The 13,233-nt window shown below is 35.7% G+C and overlaps 1 protein-coding gene across 2 annotated transcripts in view; it reads right to left on the bottom strand.

Annotated features, from left to right (window-relative positions):
- Nucleotides 1-13,233, bottom strand: part of PLPP1 (phospholipid phosphatase 1) — an 88,460-nt gene that overhangs the window by 52,037 nt on the left and 23,190 nt on the right. The window contains exon 2 of one of the 2 annotated variants that reach the window (XM_060635778.2): nt 7,599-7,753. The exons of the other annotated variant lie outside the window; for it this stretch is intronic. Coding sequence (XP_060491761.1) covers nt 7,599-7,753 — 155 coding nt within the window. The remainder of the gene's footprint in view (nt 1-7,598; nt 7,754-13,233) is intronic. 2 annotated transcript variants of the gene reach the window in all.

Below are 13,233 nucleotides of genomic sequence, written 5' to 3'. Positions count from 1 at the left end.
TTTAACCATTCTAATAGGTGTATAGTGGTATCTCAATGTTTTAAATTACAATTCCCTAACGAACTAAGATACTGGCCATTGTTTCATGTTTATTTGCCATCTATATAATATCTACTTCAGTGAAGTGACTGTTCAGATCTTTTCCCTACTTTTTGATTGGGCTATTTATTTACATATTGTTGAGTTTTAAGAGTTCTTTGTATATTTCAAATAAAGTCCTTCACCAGATATGTGTTTTGTAAATATTTTCCCTCAGTCTTGCTATACTATACACAGAGCAGAAATTTTTAATTTTAATGAAGCCTAACTTACCATTATTTACTTCAAGGACCATGCTCTTGGTATTGTTACCTAAAAACTCATTGCCAAATCCAAGGTATAAATTTATTTTTAATTACAAAAAAATTTTCAAAGACACAGGGTCATGAGTTTAACCAATTTCTTAAAACCTAAAAAAAAGTATATAACATCCCCATCTATAGTTTTCAAAACACTATTTATGAAAGAAAAAAATAAATTAATGAAATACTAACACAAATGCTTACATTTTTTTTTTAAGTAAACTCCATGCCACACATGGAGCTTGAACTCATCACCTCGTGCACACTCCACTGACTCAGCCAGTCAAGCACCCCAAATGCTTACACTTTTATCTTAAGTATGTCAGATGATACTTCCAAAATAAGTCATACTGACATACTCTGCCTTCAGACTCTTTAGTCCATAATGAAAAAAATACAAGTATTGCTATGCAAATATTTTCATACATTCAGAGATGAAAAGTTTGCAAAATAAAAATGGTCTGTTTTACAAAAAGGTTGAGAGTTAACATAAAGAAGATAAATTTGGGGCGCTTGGGTGGCTCGCTCAGTTGAGCATCTGTCTCTTAATTACAGCTCAAGTCACGACCTCACAGTTTTGAGATCAAGCCCCGTGTTGGACTCTGCACTGAAAGCACAGTCGCTGCTTGGGATTCTCTCTCCTTCTCTTCCTGCCCCTCTCCCTCTCTGCCTCTCTCTCTGCCCTTCCCCCACTTGTAATCACTCTCTCGCTCGCTCTCTCAAAATAAACTGTATAAAACAAATGTAAAAAAGATAAATTTGACCTTTTTATATATCTTAATATAACTGCATACTAATGTCATTATATCCATCAAAAATACATTTGTATTTGGCCATTTTGCCAACTCAGTGTTCACCAAATTAAATTATGTCCCTTTTGGGGAACCTGGGTGGCTCAGTCGCTTAAGCGTCCAACTTTGGCTCAGGTCATGATTTCATGGTTAGTGGATTTGAGCCCTCCATCGGGTTCTGTGCTGACAGCTCTGAGCCTGGAGCTGCTTCAGATTCTGTATCTCCCTCTCTCTCTGACCCTACCCAGCTTGTGCTCTGTGTCTAGCTCTCTCAAAAACAAATAAACATTTAAATAAAAATTTATGTCCTTTCTGCTTGAAAAAGTGAGGGGTGATAAAGAGATCTAAGTGTGGTGAGGAAATAGAACTCTGAAAGCAATTTATATGGTTAAGACGACTTAATTTCTATGGTAAGCAAAATCAACATTTTAATTTCAATATTCTTCTCACATATAATTCATTGATGAAATTCATGTAGTAGATTTTAGGGCTTCTCAAAAATCAGGTTTCTCGTCTTGAAATAACATTCAACCTATTTAAGTTAGAAAATAATGTCCACTAATTTAGTAGAGCTGTGCCCAGCATGTGAAGCAATAGTTCTTCATCCCTTAACTTTAGCAAAGGCATTCCATAACAATCCCTGAAACTATTTTTAAGATTTTATGACAAGATATTTTTTCCAATGAATCCCTTAAAAAGACATAGCATTTAGGAAAACAACAGTGAAATTCAGTAAGTTTGGCTACTATGAAACTAAGAGAACTTCAGTTTTCATAATCAGCAGTGTATACTCAATATTTATGTAACTTTTCTTACCTTTAAGTACATCCAATATAAATTAAGATTTATCAAAATATTTTCAAGTGTTCTGTTAAATGGATGTATAATCATTAATATACCAAATTTACACATTACCTCTTTCAAACATAGCATGAAAAGCTCCTGGTATACCCTGAACAAGAATCCTGTCAGGTCAGTTTTGCAGGAATCCCACTACCCTTGAAGTATTCTCTTAGTAATTTTCCATCTCCTGATATTCACACACTGTCTGCCTCTGTTGTATTCAGAGATGAACTCCATCTCTTGTTCCTATTGCAATAATCTTGAATAAAGTCTTCATCACCATTTTAATAAGGGTCAGCATTATGTTTCCTTTAATAATAGAAATCCTGTAAGGGACAAAACATCAAATTCCTCAGTAAACGTTACTTGGGAGACTGAAAGAAAAGGAAAACCTAAAACTTCTTCTTAAGATTACTCTTTATCGGGTGAGCACCTGGATGGCTTGGTTGGTTAAGCGTCTGACTTCGGCTTAGGTCATGATCTCACGGTCCGTGAGTTCGAGGCCCTCGTCGGGCTCTGTGCTGACAGCTCAGAGCCTGGAGCCTGCTTCGGATTCTGTGTCTCCCTTTCTCTGCCCCTCCCCTGTTCATGCTCTGTCTCTCTCTGTCTCAAAGATAAATAAATGTTAAAAAAAAAAATTTAAAAAGATTACTCTTTATCAACATCTGAGTGCAGAATTGTGTTCAAGACACCAAGTCCATAGAGTTAAAGATAGAAAGATGTGTCTATAACACAGAATTTGGCCTTTGTCTCTGGCGCTTAAGAGGAGACTAAATTCCTGGGATTTCCTAAGTCACAGGAGTATCTTTGTTATTCATGAACCTGTTAGATCACACCTGAGTTTATGCTGACAAGATGACTCACAGTAGGGTCCTGGTCACCAGAAAGATCAACCAAGTGATCAGAGGGATGGAGCTTAGAGCCCTAAGGAAGCCAAAGGGACTGAAGATTGAGGCTTAATCAGATGGCCGATGATTCAGTAAATCATACCTAATCAAATATGAATGAAATAAATGAAACCCCGAAACCCCAATAAAAACACCAGACAGTTGAAGCTTGATGAATCCATCAGAGTGCTAGAAGGGCGACAAGCCTTGATTCCACTGGGAGAGGGCAGAGAAGTTCTGCATTCAGGCTTCCCCTAACCCCATTTCTTGAGGGTTAAGGGAACCTCAAGGGTTCCCTCAAGGGAACTTGAGGTCCTGGGAGCCTCCAAATTTGTAGTAGATTGATGAGAAGTATAGGTGGCCTGGAGACCCCCAAACCTGTGACTGCTATCTCAAGTGAGGGCAGTCTTGTAGGGGTAGAAAGTCATGGAAATCCTCTAGATTTGTAGCCAGTTGGTTAGAAGTGTGGGTGACCTGCGGACCCTCAAACTTACATCTGACAACTAAAGTAAGGACAGTCTTTTTGGAGACTATGACCTTAAACTAGTGGAATCTAATGCCAATTCTGGGTGGTTACCGTCAGAATTGGATTATAGTATACCGCTACATGCAAGACAAAATTTCTGTCTTTAAGGAGATAGATATGGGTTTATCAGTAAATCCACTCAAGTCCACAGACAACCCAACAAGGACAAGGAGTGGAATTTTTATTTTGATTTATTATGCATCTTCAAAATATCATTATTTAGGGGCATCTGAGTGGCTCAGTTGGTTAAGCGTCCAACTTCGGCTCAGGTCATGATCTCACAATTCATGAGTTTGAGCCCACATCAGATTCTGGGCTGAGAGTTCAGAGCCTGGAGCCTACTTCAGATTCTATGTCTCCCTCTCTCTCGGTCCCTCCCCCACTCACACTCTCTCTCCCTCAAAAATAAACATTAAAAGGAATATTTTTATAAATATCATTATTTAAATCTTTTATTTTGGTACTTTCTTGGAGACAGACTAAACTAAACCCAACCACCTGAACAGTTAAGCTTCTGGAAAAACTATGTGAAAATGGGTATACAGTTCAGACAGTTAAGCTTCATGTTTATCAAAATGAAAATGGGAAACTTTCTAGTGGGTTTTAAAATTACTAAATTAAAAAAAATTTTCTAAATAGCCTTCCTTATTTGAAAAATTGTATGTGTTCATGGGAGGAAATAAAATAGGAAATATGAGAGATAAAATGAAATAATCTCATATACTAATAATCTCACTATTCAGAGAGAACCATTACCACTCTTCTGTTTCTCCTTCCCACTTAATATATTAAAGAGATCTTTCTAGTATAACAAATATCAAAAACTATAAAATATATGGATATTACAGTATTTCATCACTGGGGTAAATCATTAACAGTCTCCTAAAGCTGAACTAATTTATTTCCAATTTTCTACTACAAAAAAATAATGTTGTAATAAACATTCTTGTAACTAATTCTCTGCAAGAAACTGGTACTATTTCCTTAGGGTAAACTATTTGAAACATAACTTCTAGGTCTAATCATATATTCATCTAACATGAATTTATAATCCTACCCACTTTTGGATATGAGAATACTTGTTTTATACACTTGACAAGCTAGGGAAAGATTTTACCTTTGCCAATGTAACAGGCCAAACCATTTTATCAGTGTTGCTTTAAAATAACTCCTTTGGGGCACCCAGGTGGCTCAGTCAGTTAAGCGTCTAACTCACGATTGTGGATCAGGTCACGATCTCACATTTTCATGAATTCGAGCCCCTCCTCGGGATCTGCATGCTGACTGCACAGAACCTGCTTGGGATTCTGTCTCCTTTTCTCATTGCCCCTCCCCTACTCACACTCTGTCTCTCTCAAAATAAATAAATGAAATTAAAATGAACTCCTTTGATTTTTTTAAAAAATCACATCTTTTTAAAAATATTTTTTGGCAATTTTTGTCTTCCACTGACAACTTTCTGTTCATGTCCTTTGCTCACTTTACTTTAGGGCATTCATCTGTTCCTCACTAATTTATAAGAAAATTTATATATAAACAGTCTAAGCCTTTTTCACATATATCCAAATATACCCATAGTTGGTCATGATGCAGTTGACATCACTGAATAATATACAGTGTCTCTTCAGGAGTTTTTATAAGCTGGCCACAGAAAATAGTCTATACCATTACTTTAGGCTAAACATTTTTACTACAAGGTTATACCATGGAGCAATCAAGACCTAAAAAAAAGTTTCAACCAGAAAAAAAAAAGACTTAAAAAAAGCAACTACTCACACTCACTACTCAAGTCAATGTAAAATAACCCATTAAACACAGACAATAGTTTTCTATTCCCAAACTGTATACATTTTAAACTCTAGAAAAAGTATACTAATTCATTGTAACACAGGGATTTGGGATTTAACACTTACTTTATCATTACTATCATTACTCTGAAAGTCTGCATGAAAATTCAGGATTTTACCACTTTCTAGAAATGTAAAAATTTACGAAAGTAATGTATGAGGAATTACAGAGGGAGAAGATAAACCTACTTGAAGTCAAAAGGAGAGGAAAAAAAAAATGTCATATAAAAAGTGGATTCTTAAAACCCAAAAAGAAACCTTAAGACCAAAAACATAGAAATCTATAATTTTCTGAATGTTGCATCTTTTTTGATTAGCTGATAAAAAGTACAGAACGCATTTTTTAAAAAAGATTATAGACCTCAAATTGTAAAATAAAGTCACTGTTTAAAATCTTAGTACTCATCCAATTATAAAGTATGTATGCATATTAAGTTACATCAAACACAAACCACTTTACAGAAAATAAAATTGTCTTCTATACCAGGTCATTTCACTCAATAGCAACCTTATGCGAATTAGTATTGAAGAACCCAAGGATTCCTATCTAAGTCTTTTCCTGTTGTTTTTTAAAAATTTAGCTTTATTGCTATTAACTTAAAAGGTGCTTGATATTTATTAATAACTCAAAAAATGTTATTAAACTAGTAAAAAAAAAAAAACAAGGAACAAAACAGAATTTCCAATGTGTTCATAATGATCTAAAAAAAATGTCCAACTAAAGGAAATAACATCAAAATATTAACTGTCTTCAGGTGGTAGAACTAAGGGTGATTTCTTTTTCCTTTATATAACAGATTTTCTTAAACTCAGAAATGAGTATCTATTATTTATATAACTAACCTTTGTAAAGAAACAGATAAAATGTACCAAGTCAAACAACTAAAAGTAACTTCCTGATAGTCAAACAATTATCTCCTCAAGGAAAGGGATAGTTTTTAAAAACTTTATCTGGTTATAGCTGCTCAAAATAACAGCTGCAATAAACACCTTGCACTTCATACAAAGTACAGTTACCGTAAGACAGTACAGTCTATTTTCATCTAAGTAGCAATACTATACGCTTTGCTGCACAATGTTTCAAAAGCTTGAAGCCTAAAATAAACCTTACCAATTATGATGGAAATTACTTTTTAGGGAAAAATTAATTATTTCCCTAAAGTAAATCCCAGATTTTTCTCCTCTTTTAATCCTATGAAAGTACTTACAATCAAATTAGAATGTGTAGACAATAAAAGGAAATATTTAATATATCTTGATACATTACAAAAACCCAGTACCCTTTACCTTCCACAATAAAGTGCTAAAGACCATCCAAAAACAAACAAAACAACACAAAAATCTGCTAGTGAAAAAGAAAAAAAAGAACTCAGGTATGAAATGGAAAACCAAAGAAGTAGTTAGGTTATTATTCTTAGCCATCAGGGCAAAATAGGGAAAGAAAGCTAGCCAGTCTTATGATGGAAACAAGCCTGCGAGGTCTGCTAAGACAAAATTTTTAAGTCAACCATCTGGGGAAGCCAACTGCCAAAAGACAACTGGTCAAAAGGAGAAATACATCAGGAACTGCTGCACTCCCAAGACACTCAATGAGGTAAATCTTTGCTCCTTCTCTTCTATTTCCAAGTCACATAAAGAGAAACAGCAAAGGGCAAGATTCAGGAATCACAGCCAAGGATAAAAAAAGTAATCATGAAAAAAATAAATAAATAAAAGACAGTAATCACAAAATCTCATTGGTCAATCCTAACCCTAATTTGTGAAACTTAACCTAGAAGGAAAGTTTCCAGTTATTTGAAAAAATGAAAACCAAAATTATCCTATAAACCGATAAACTATCTAGGTCATACTATTTTTAAAATAGTAAGTTTTAATGTATTCCGAGGATTTTATTTTGCATATGTATTGATATTCTTTGTGCTGAAGTGTTTTCTCAATTTTAATAAATAAATCTATCTCCTTTTTATAGCTTCAATTTTCATTTAAAATAGGATAAAATAAGCATCATCTTAGTTATAGCTCTGCCATAAAACAGCTTACTGGGCTTAAGCAAGTTTCTGGGCCTAAGTTTCTTCACTGATGTACTGAAAGGGGTTGGTCCAAATGACTTAAATGAACCCTTCCACTGTAAAATAATCATTCTCTAATTCTTCAGGATGACATCAAGTTGTTTTGGTGGGTAACATCCCCCTGTAACTGAAGTAACAATGTCTCTAGGTTAAAACAGTGGGTGTCCTCCTCAGTCATTCACCATATCAACACTGGTGAAGACAGTGCTACAGATTTGCTCCCACCCCAACTCCATCACCTCATCCAACCTCCGCACAACATACCCATCACTACCTACTTATTAATTTACTTACAGAGGAAATGGGTAAACCAAGCCCCACTATGTTGAGGACAGTGGATGTGACGGTACTGTCATGGTACGGATACTGGATGCTGTTGTCTTTACAGAAAAAGCCTCTCTGAAATGGATATATTTGGCCCAAATTTAGAACAGCCATAGGCATGGAAGCTGTTGGGGAAGGGAAAAAAAGACACACATGGTTAAATTCAGTTCACTTCATTAGGAAGTAAAGTCTACTGAATGGGATGCAAATCTTAACCATATTTGGTACTTTTTGAAAAGGATCAATATTCCAAAATACCCAAGAGTGAAGATAAAGGAAACCATGCAGCATTAGCTTGTCCATATCAGCCCCACCTTCATCAAGTATAAATTCTCTTACTTGCGTTGACCTCTGATTTTAAAAACATACAATAAAGAAATCCCCATGGAATTGGCCCATGGAAAAATAAAGTTGAAAAAACAAGAAGGATTTATATTTTACATTTTGCAATTAATTTATTTTTAATTGACTTGTTCAGTATCTTAAATATGTTTAAGAAAAAAAAGGGAAAACTTTGTGAATACATTAATTTTGAGCAATATCATAACAGCCAAAAATAGTCGAGGGGAAAGAAAGAAAATAGAAACCATAAGTACATCTGATAATAAAAACTGAAAGAAACTAGTCTTTCAGTCTTTATCCTCAAGATAAATTTTAAATGATTTTTATTAGCCCTGGCAAGGCTCCAAATCACTTTAGTAAGTTATACAGGAAAAATGAAATTTTCACCCAAATAAAATGAGAGACCAAAGAGAAGTTAAATAAGTTAGTAGCTTTGTAATAGGCTCAAGTTTACCATGTTTTTATGCTTTGTTTCATATAATTCAAACAGTCAAGCATTTACTCACTACTAGCTCAGTACTAGCCTAGGCCATACAGAGAGACACAACTAGTATAAAACAGACCCTGGGTTCAAGAGCCTAAACTGTACGTGTAGACACAGAATGTACACTAGAGGAAATGGTTTAAAAAGTAATACCAAGATAAACTTTTAGGGGGTGATGAAACTGTTCTGTATCTTAAATGTGATGGTTATCCATAACTCTAAGCATTTGCCAAAACTCACAGAATGTACGACAAAAAATGACTCTTACTGTTTGCAAATTTACAAAGAAATACCATAAAAAGAAAGTATGGCTAATTTCTTAAATGGTATAAAAGGTCCTATAGGAATTCAGAGGTCAACGTGAACCAAAGTAATTAGAAAAGACGATTTTTTTAAAAAGCAACTGAATTGAACTTGTAACAGCAGGTAAACTATAGGCAATAGGGAGGGGCTCAAGGAGAGCATTTCGTGGTATAAGGAAGCATGCATAGCAGGAGGTCGCACTAACAAGAGCAGACAGGGAATGAGCAAGGGGTTTTTCAAGGTATATAACATTTTATAGCCAACATGTATTACATGCTCACACATGACAGGCACTATGCTATGCAGAGTAACTCCATCCTTACCTACAACCCTGTAGGTAATACCACTTCTCCCATTTTTCACACAAAGTTATTATGAGGCTTAGACAAATGCAGACCTTGCTGAAACTAATAAATAGTCGAACCAGGATTCCAACACAGGCTGATTCCAGAGTCAATGTATATATGGCCTCCCAAGGAGGCCAGTGATTTGGATAAATTAAGAGATTAGAACTGTGAAAAGAAGGCAAGACCGGGAGGCAGGAGACGTGTTGTCTGGAAATCTTGTTCAGTATAAAATACTTATTATGTTCATAAAAAAACTCAAAGTGAATGGAATAAAATGTTCTCTGCTACAGATTACTCTTAATTCTTCAATTATGGGTGTTTTTTGGGGGATAAACAGTGCTTGAGATTATTGTGTTTAATAGAAAGAATTAAGCATTTAAAATACTGGCCTAAAAAAGGACTTTTCCTATAGGAGGTAAAATATCACTGTGCTCTTTGTTCAGACAGGATCAGCAACAGGGTAAGATAAAGGATGTGAGAAATTCACTTTAAAAAAAAAAAAAAGTAGAAAGGTGACCATTTCATACAGCTTTGAAACAATCCAGGAACTAACTGATAAGTAGTGTGTTGACAGTGAAAATAGAGAAGGATGCATGAAAGAGTGTTCTGAATATAGAAATGACTCAACTTCACACCTAGTCACAATTACTGAGGCAGACTTGAAGATGAACTTCAGGGTTTGGAAATAAAATGGTGGTCCCACGGACAGAAATGTGAAGTTAGGAGTGGAAGGTGGTTTATGATGGAACAAAATTAGTTTAGTATTATTGAGAATATTGCCTTTGGGGTAATCTGGTAACTTCTTAGCCTGGCCTCATCTTTCACTCTTCCCCATGTAGCCCTTAAGACTCCAATCACACTGAACCATTTGCTGTTACCTGAACATACTATGTGTTCAAAACCCTAGGTGCCTTCATATATGTTCATCCTTCTAATGGGGATACTTGCCCTCTCATTTCCCCTTCAGTACAAGGCAGGCATGCCTTACTTATCTGTCCCATGGCACCTTATAGACTCATCTATCACACTGTATTACATATTGCTTCTGACATTCTGTCAGCAACTTCAAGGCAAAGACGCTATCATTCTCGTATTCTTTGCACCAGGCACACACACAGTTGGCTCTAAATGAAAAGACACTAAATGGCTAAATGAATAATGGATAACAATCAGAAGTAGGGAGAAATATGCAAGTTATTGGCATTAGAAGTGGTAACTTAAGCCAGGGGAATCAAACAGTTCAGAAACAGCCAAAATCAAAACTAACAGAGATAAAACAATCAGCTAATGACTAATATCCATAGTGAAATCATGAACAGAGACTGTAGGAGAGAAAGGAAGAAAAGATGATTCCATGCTCTAGAGGGCAGGGGCTGTGTCTGTTTCATTCAGCAGCACACACTGGCCATTCTTGGCAAAGAATGAACAACAGAGAAATAGGGCAATGTTGTGATACAAAAGCCAACAGAGGTAAGAGTATCAAGCCTGTATCTAGAAAGGTAAAATGTCAAATACTGAGACATTAAGGAGAGTGAGAACTGAGTAGTCTATGAGGTCTGAGTAAAAAGGGTATCTCAGGTAACCACCCTTTTATGATAATATTATACCACCTGCAATAACACTCCAATATCTTTATGAAGAATCTTCAATAATGAGCTTCAATACTGGACTGTCACTGTCTAAGCATGAATCTCTTTCTTCAGGTTAAATATATCACAATTATTATCTCTACTGCTCATATATTTTATATATACACATGTGTAGAAGCACATCCCTATGAAGTGAATTCAGTGCCCCAAAGAATTCTTATGTTGGAGCTCTAACCCCCAATTTTATCATACTTGGAGGTAGGTCTTTTAGGAGGTAATTAGGGTTGAATGAGGTCATAAATCCAATGACTTAATCCAATAGGACTGGTCTTATAAGAAGAGGAAAAGATGGGGGGTGTCTGGGTGGCTCAGTTGGTTAATTGTCTGACTCCTGATTTTGGCTCAGGTCATGATCTCATGGTTCATGGGTTAGAGCCCCATATCGGGCTCTGTGCTGACAGTGCAGAGCCTGCTTGGGATTCTCTCTCCCTCCTCTACTCATGCTCTCTTTCAAGACCTCAAAATAAATAAAACTTTAAAAAAAACATTTTAGTTAAAAGAAGAGGAAAAAAGAGAGATCTCTCTCTCAGTGTGCATGCCTGAGGAAAGGCCATGAGAGGACACAACAAAAAGGTGTCCATCTATAAGCCAGGAAGAGAGTACTCACCTGAACCCAACCATGATGGCATCCTGATCTTACAATTCCAGACTCCAGAAATATGAGAAAATAAATTTGTTGTTTAAGCCACCATATCTTTGGCATTTTGTTACAGCTGACCAAGCAGACTAAGGCAGGCACACGCATGCACACACGCACGCACACACACACACACACACACACCATAGCATATCTATCCCCCTAAACAGACACCTCTATTTAAAAAGCAATGGAATATTCTCTGCCATAGAGATAATTTTCAATAATATTTTAGGATAGTAATGGAGAATACTGTGTTCAAGTTAGTGTTATAGGAAGATGTCTCTCTAAATAAACCCTCTCCTGTGTCTCCTCTTCTCTCTGACCCTCCCCACTCATGCTCTTTCTCTCTCTTAAAAATAAAATAAACATTAAAAAAAAAGAGAGAGGGTGCCTGGGTGGCTCAGTTGGTTAAGCATCTGACTTCAGCTCAAGTCATGATCTTGCAACTTGTGAGTTCGAGCCTGGAGCCTACATTGGATTGTATGCCTCCCTCTCTCTGTCCCTCCCCCACTCACACTCGGTCTCTGTCTCTGTCTCTGTCTCTCTCAAAAATAAATAAACATTAAAAAAAGTGATGAAATAAGCATTCAATACAATAAAGTATTTTCAATAACTTATTTTTTAAAAGCTCAATAAAGTGACAAGAATATAGATCAAACATGAATGAAATGGAAAACGAAGGAAAAGTCAGATCAACTAACTACATCAGTTTTTGCAGGTTAATGAAATTATTAGTCTTGTTAAAGGCTTAAGAAAAAAAGAAAAACACAAATACATCAAATTATTAAACTGTTAACAAGGTACCACCTCTATCTCTGGGCTAAATCTTATCAGAAACTCAGAGATACTAATTAACTCAAGAGTACACAGCTTGTGGGTATGCACTAGGGCAAATAACCACTATTACACAGGTGGTAAGCAGGGGAGCCGGCATTTCAACAAAAAGTTCCTCTTCTTTTCACCACATCATACCACCTTTTTTTTTTTAATTTTTTTAATTTTTTTTAGGAAAGGAGTCTAACCACCAGGGTCCCATTTCCCTGCTCTACAAACGAGAAAGAAGAAAAACATTTTCTTTTAGGTCCCATTCAGTCAAGTTCATGATTCTTAGAAACTAAGTTGGTCTACATACAGGCAATTGATTTCTTTCAGTAGGACTGGGTATGAAGGTGGAATTGCTCTGTGTGACCTAGGATACATCTTAATCTACTACACGTGGGCTGACTGAGCCATCCTAAAGTCTAAGTCTACTTTGCTGTAAACTACAGAAATGTGAAACTTCAGCAAAACTTACAAGAAAAATAAACAGTGAGGGAACTGCTTCTAGGGGTTCATGGTTTACCAAAAGGTAGTGGGTAAAACCCTTATGTAAAAAATATTTTCCCTTTCAAAAAGAAAAAAAAAAATCCAGCATATGTAAATTTAACTATGTTTGTGTATTTTTCTACATATAGTATACTTGAGTGTAACAAGTAAGTCTACAGTTACTTTTGTGAAATGTGCCTCTACAAACCCTTTCATTTTCTCCTTTTAGCAGTCCTAGGTTAAAAGTAAATAAAAACTTTTTGGCTCTTTACTATTTTGTGTTACTTGCGCAGTTTATAGAAAGTTGTATTCATTCCAAACTTAAGGAATGTTCTTTATTTGGTGTCCAATTAAATTTGAACAAAATACATGGGGAGGAGAGAGGGATACAGTATTTTTCTTGCTTTCTTTGCAAACAGGTGTTGCATGTTCTTTCCAGAATCACATGAAAAATCCTCCTGCTAATTGACACATTATATGTTACATCTGAACAGAAGTTTTCTACCCCTCCTTTGAAAAGATCATTAGATGTCCA

Source organism: Panthera onca, chromosome A1 (genome assembly GCF_046562875.1).
Source record: "Panthera onca isolate mPanOnc1 chromosome A1, mPanOnc1 haplotype 2, whole genome shotgun sequence".
NCBI lineage: Eukaryota > Metazoa > Chordata > Mammalia > Carnivora > Felidae > Panthera > Panthera onca.
Note: the sequence above shows the minus strand (reverse complement) of the source record. Positions and strands in the feature narration are given on the sequence as shown.